This window comes from Trichechus manatus, unplaced genomic scaffold (genome assembly GCF_000243295.1).
Source record: "Trichechus manatus latirostris isolate Lorelei unplaced genomic scaffold, TriManLat1.0 scaffold00118, whole genome shotgun sequence".
Classification (NCBI taxonomy): domain Eukaryota; kingdom Metazoa; phylum Chordata; class Mammalia; order Sirenia; family Trichechidae; genus Trichechus; species Trichechus manatus.
The window spans coordinates 4635323-4640326 of NW_004444054.1; the positions used below are offsets into that span (position 1 = coordinate 4635323).

Genomic DNA, 5004 nt, shown 5'->3' on the forward strand with positions numbered 1-5004 from the left:
GAGAGCTCCGCGGCGGGCCAGGACCAGGAGCAACAGCACCAGGCGCGCGGCAAGACGCAGGAGGCTAGCTAGCCAGGTCGACCGCCACGCTAGCCCAGCCTGGGCGGACGGAGAGCGCCGGGGGCGCGGGGGAAGAGGGCCGGACCCGGCGCGGGGCGGGGACACCGGATTGAAGGCACCCAGGCGACCAATGGCGGCTCCGGGAAGGCGGGCGGGGCGGGAGCCGCTGTAAAAGGGGCGGAGTGACCAGGCGGCCCGGCCGCGAGCCGGAGGGAGAGCGGGGGGAGGCCAGCAGGACGAGGGGAGGAGGGGGGAGGGGAGGGGAAAAGGTGGAGACAAAAAAATAAAAAGCGGCGGCTGCGGCGGCGCCCACCGAAATAAACAGAGGCGGAGGAGGGGGTGACATCCAGAAGCGGGGAAAAGCCGCTTTGGCCTCCTCACATTTGCTCAGGCCCCGAGCTCGGCTCGGTCCTCGCGGGTGCGGCCACCCGATCCCAGCCCGGCGCCGAGGGCCGACCCGGAAGAGGAGGGAGCGAGGGAGAGATCACTTTTTTATTGTTGTTATTGTTTTTCAGTCCAGCCTCCCCCCTCCCCTCCCCCTGCTTGCCTTCTCTCCTCCCACAGCCCCCTCCTCCTCCCTCCTCCCCCGCCTCCTCCTCTGGCACAACTTAAAGAAAGAGGGAGCGGCGCCGCTGCTTCCTTCATCTGGGGGAATTCGTGGCCGCTGCAAGTTTACTACGCGAGGCGCAGCCAATGCCAAGCGCCGAGGACGACGAGGGATAAACTGCGCGGCCGTAGCGCCGAACAATAACCGCCGCGCGCGGGGCGGCGGGAGCGGGGCCTAGGGGGAGGGAGCGGCCGCGCAGAGCGCAGCGGGGAGGGCGCCCGGCCTCCGCCCGCTGCCCCGGCGCCCCGGCCACGGTCAGGTGGAGCCGCGGGACAGCCGGGCCAGGGCGCCGAGCGCAGAGCTCGCCTGCGTCTTCGCATCGCCCGCGTTCCTTGCCTCTGCACCGCCGCCGCGCTCCGACTCCCTGGCTTCACCGCTGCTGTGATTTTTTTTCCGGGTGCAGATTTACGCCGCCGGACCCCCTGGTCCGCCGGGCGTGTGAGCGAGTGAGTGTGTTAGTGCGCGCGCGGGTGCGCGCAGGGGTGGGGGCCGCGGCGCAGCCCCGGCGCTGCGCTCGCCCCCCGGCGTCCCCCCTCTCCGCTCAGCTCTGCTCCCCACACCTCCCTCCTGCTCCCTCCTCCCGCCCGCACTCCCCTGCCCTGCCTGCCCGCCCGCCCCCGCCGCAGCTCCTTTAATACACTTTGGTTCTCCGCCTGGCTTTGGACTCTTCTCCTCCTCCACCTCCTCCTCTGCGCCTCCTCCTTCTCCTCCTCTTCCTCTCTGTGGCTTGTCTCCGCGCCTGGCCGCCAGAGGCAGATCCAGGCTGCAGCAGCAGAGTCGGCGGGCGCAGGACCGCGGCTCCCAGGGCTGAAGCCGCCACCACTGCCGCCTGCGCCCAGAGCCAGGCGGCCGCCGGACGCACAGCGCGCAGAGCGGGAACCCGGGCGGCTCGGAGGTGCAGGGCTCGCCGGGGCCGGCGGGGCGGGCGGGCGCGCTGGCCATGCTCCTGGACGCGGGGCCGCAATTCCCGGCCATCGGGGTGGGCAGCTTCGCGCGCCACCATCATCATTCAGCTGCTGCTGCTGCGGCAGCGGCCGCGGAGATGCAGGACCGTGAGCTGAGCCTAGCAGCGGCGCAGAACGGCTTCGTAGACTCGGCGGCCGCGCACATGGGCGCTTTCAAGCTCAACCCAGGCGCGCACGAACTGTCCCCGGGTCAGAGCTCTGCATTCACGTCGCAGGGCCCTGGCGCCTACCCTGGCTCCGCTGCCGCGGCTGCTGCGGCCGCCGCGCTCGGGCCCCATGCCGCGCACGTCGGCTCCTACTCTGGGCCGCCCTTCAACTCTACCCGGGATTTCCTGTTCCGCAGTCGCGGCTTCGGGGACTCTGCGCCAGGCGGCGGGCAGCACGGGCTGTTCGGACCGGGAGCCGGCGGCCTGCACCACGCGCACTCGGACGCGCAGGGCCACCTCCTCTTCCCTGGCCTCCCCGAGCAGCATGGGCCTCACGGCTCGCAGAATGTGCTCAACGGGCAGATGCGCCTCGGGCTGCCCGGTGAGGTGTTCGGGCGCTCGGAGCAGTACCGCCAGGTGGCCAGCCCGCGGACCGACCCCTACTCGGCGGCGCAGCTCCACAACCAGTACGGCCCTATGAATATGAACATGGGTATGAACATGGCAGCGGCCGCGGCCCACCACCACCACCATCACCACCACCCCGGTGCCTTTTTCCGCTACATGCGGCAGCAGTGCATCAAGCAGGAGCTCATCTGCAAGTGGATCGACCCTGAGCAACTGAGCAACCCCAAGAAGAGCTGTAACAAAACTTTCAGCACCATGCACGAGCTGGTGACCCACGTCTCCGTGGAGCACGTCGGCGGCCCGGAGCAGAGCAACCACGTCTGCTTCTGGGAGGAGTGTCCACGCGAGGGCAAGCCCTTCAAGGCCAAATACAAACTGGTCAACCACATCCGCGTGCACACAGGCGAGAAGCCTTTCCCCTGCCCCTTCCCGGGCTGCGGCAAGGTCTTCGCGCGCTCGGAGAACCTCAAGATCCACAAAAGGACGCACACAGGTAACCGCGGGCCACAACAGAAACGGGGCGCAGAGGGGAGAGAGGCTGTGGCTGGTTTGCTAGGAGAAACGAGCGGGCCGCCAACCTCGGCCCTGGAATGGGAGATGTTTTTGGGTGTGCGAGAGAGCCAGCAGCTTATTTTTGTTGGAGGATGAAAGACTATTACTGGGCTGGGTTTTCCCATTCGCGGAAATTGAGTTTTAAATGATCAGTGAAACATCAAATGTACGTTTTGGGTAATGGAATCGCTTCGTTTGCTCAGCCCTCGTTAATAATTTCCGTTCTAAATAGAATGCACAAAATAAAACTGGTCCCTCCCTCGGTGCCCGGGAATCTAGCCTAGAGAGGACTTTGCCAGCTTGTCTGAATGTGCTTTTCTGCTCCGGGTGTGTGTCTGTGTTGGAGTGCTCTATGTTTTCCCACTTCTTTTACTTCAGGTCCAAACGCCCTTCCTGGAACTGTTTTCCATTAAATGAGTCTGAAGCTGTAAAACATTTCTCATTTTTAAAGTGTTTTTAAAGCCTGTGTTGGCGTGGATCGCTGGTCTTTATGGTGGTTTCGCAGCGGTTTGTGAAATTCTCTGACGGGCACCAGAGGGTTGAGATTCCAAACTTCGACCCACAACCCGGTCAGCGAGAGCCCGGGGCAATGCAGCCCCGCCGGGGAATCGCGTGAGAACCGAGAGCCGCAAAAGAACGTGCCTCCTGCCTCATAGATTATTCATCTATGACCAGGTCCCAGCCAATATCGTGCCAGACGATTTCCTAAAAGAAAGCCAAATGTTTTAGCAACTTCCCCCGTCAATATTTACTCCAAAGTGGGGATGAGCCAGCGGCCTATTGTTCTCTTCCGGGAAGGGAGGGAGTCGAGGTGCGAGACAAGCTTTTAACAAGGTTTAAAATTTGAGAAATTTATTTGCATGAAATGCTCGCTTTCGAGTCCTGTGTCAGAACGGATGTCTTTAAAAAAAAACAATTTAGGTGCTAATGGAATCTAACGTTAAATAGTCCCCTTTCCAAGTGGAAGGATGTTTGAGTTCTCACACCTCTAAATGACTCCAAGCGTTTGCAATTCTGGCAACGGGATACGGGGACCGCCAGAAAATTAAACAGGGAGATTTTTTTAAGCTTTGCTAACCCCTACACGCCGGCCGTGCTTCTCGGCAATCGCTAGATATACTGCCTTTTCTTTAATATTTACCTTTTATCCAATTTATTTTTAAAAGACTGGCGGTGAGGCTAATATTGTAGTTAATCCAATTTGCAGAATTTTGGATGAAAAATAACTGGCACAGTCACTACCCACAACTCGGTCCCCAGACAACACACAGCAACTCCAAATGTAATTGCCTACTGGCCGCAAAGAGAAACCGACAGTAGCCCAGCAGCCTGTGTGATTTTGATAATGCCCCAAATATTTTGTCATAATAACAGCTTCTCCATGGCGAGACCAACTTGTTAGAAGCTGTGAATCCAAGAAACCCTATTGAAAGGCGGGCAGGCTGGGTGTTACCCCCAAATTCGTTAGAAATTTGAGGAAATGGGGCGTCAGCCTGGAATAAACCTAAATGTTATAGAATAAACGGAGAGGACTGTCAGGTGGGAGCGTGGTTAATTTTATCTTGGGTTTGCCACGGAAGGGATCCCACCTGTTTAAGGGCCCCAGCTCTCTCTTCCCTTCCCCCCTCCCGGAATCCTTCTCCCTCACAGTCTGAATGGAGGTTCCGAGGGCTGTGGGTGTCTGCAGCCAGCGCCGCTGTTTGCCTTCCACAGGGGAGAAGCCGTTCCAGTGTGAGTTCGAGGGCTGCGACCGGCGCTTCGCCAACAGCAGCGACAGGAAGAAGCACATGCACGTCCACACCTCCGATAAGCCCTATCTCTGCAAGATGTGCGACAAGTCCTACACGCACCCCAGCTCGCTTCGGAAGCACATGAAGGTACCACCGGGGCAGCCGGGAGGAGGGCGAGGCGGCTTCCCACCTGCCCGGACACCCGCAGCCAGCCTGGAAGAGCGAAGGTCCCCCGGGGCCCGGGCGCGGGGGGCATCTTGCGGGGGGGGGCGCTTATCCTCGGGGGCCGGGCCCCACAGCAGCTGCACTCACACCCAGTCCCCTCTGGTCTCCCCTCCCGGCTTTTCTCTCGCAGGTCCATGAGTCCTCCCCGCAGGGCTCTGAGTCCTCCCCGGCCGCCAGCTCCGGCTACGAATCGTCCACGCCCCCGGGGCTGGTGTCCCCCAGCGCCGAGCCCCAGAGCAGCTCCAACCTGTCCCCGGCGGCGGCGGCGGCGGCAGCGGCAGCAGCAGCAGCGGCCGCGGTGTCGGCGGTGC

At 61.9% G+C, this 5004-nt stretch overlaps 1 protein-coding gene across 2 annotated transcripts in view; it reads left to right on the plus strand.

The window, feature by feature from the left end:
* Window positions 1-1374: 1374 nt before the first annotated feature.
* Window positions 1375-5004, plus strand: part of ZIC2 (Zic family member 2) — a 3839-nt gene continuing 209 nt past the window's right edge. The window contains exons 1-3 of one of the 2 annotated variants that reach the window (XM_023738550.1): window positions 1375-2679; window positions 4452-4615; window positions 4824-5004. The exon at window positions 4824-5004 is cut by the window's right edge and continues 209 nt beyond it. In XM_023738550.1, the coding sequence (XP_023594318.1) occupies window positions 1608-2679; window positions 4452-4615; window positions 4824-5004 (1417 nt within the window). In that variant the 5' untranslated portion in view covers window positions 1375-1607. The remainder of the gene's footprint in view (window positions 2680-4451; window positions 4616-4823) is intronic. The other variant, XM_004384161.2, reaches the window with a different exon arrangement.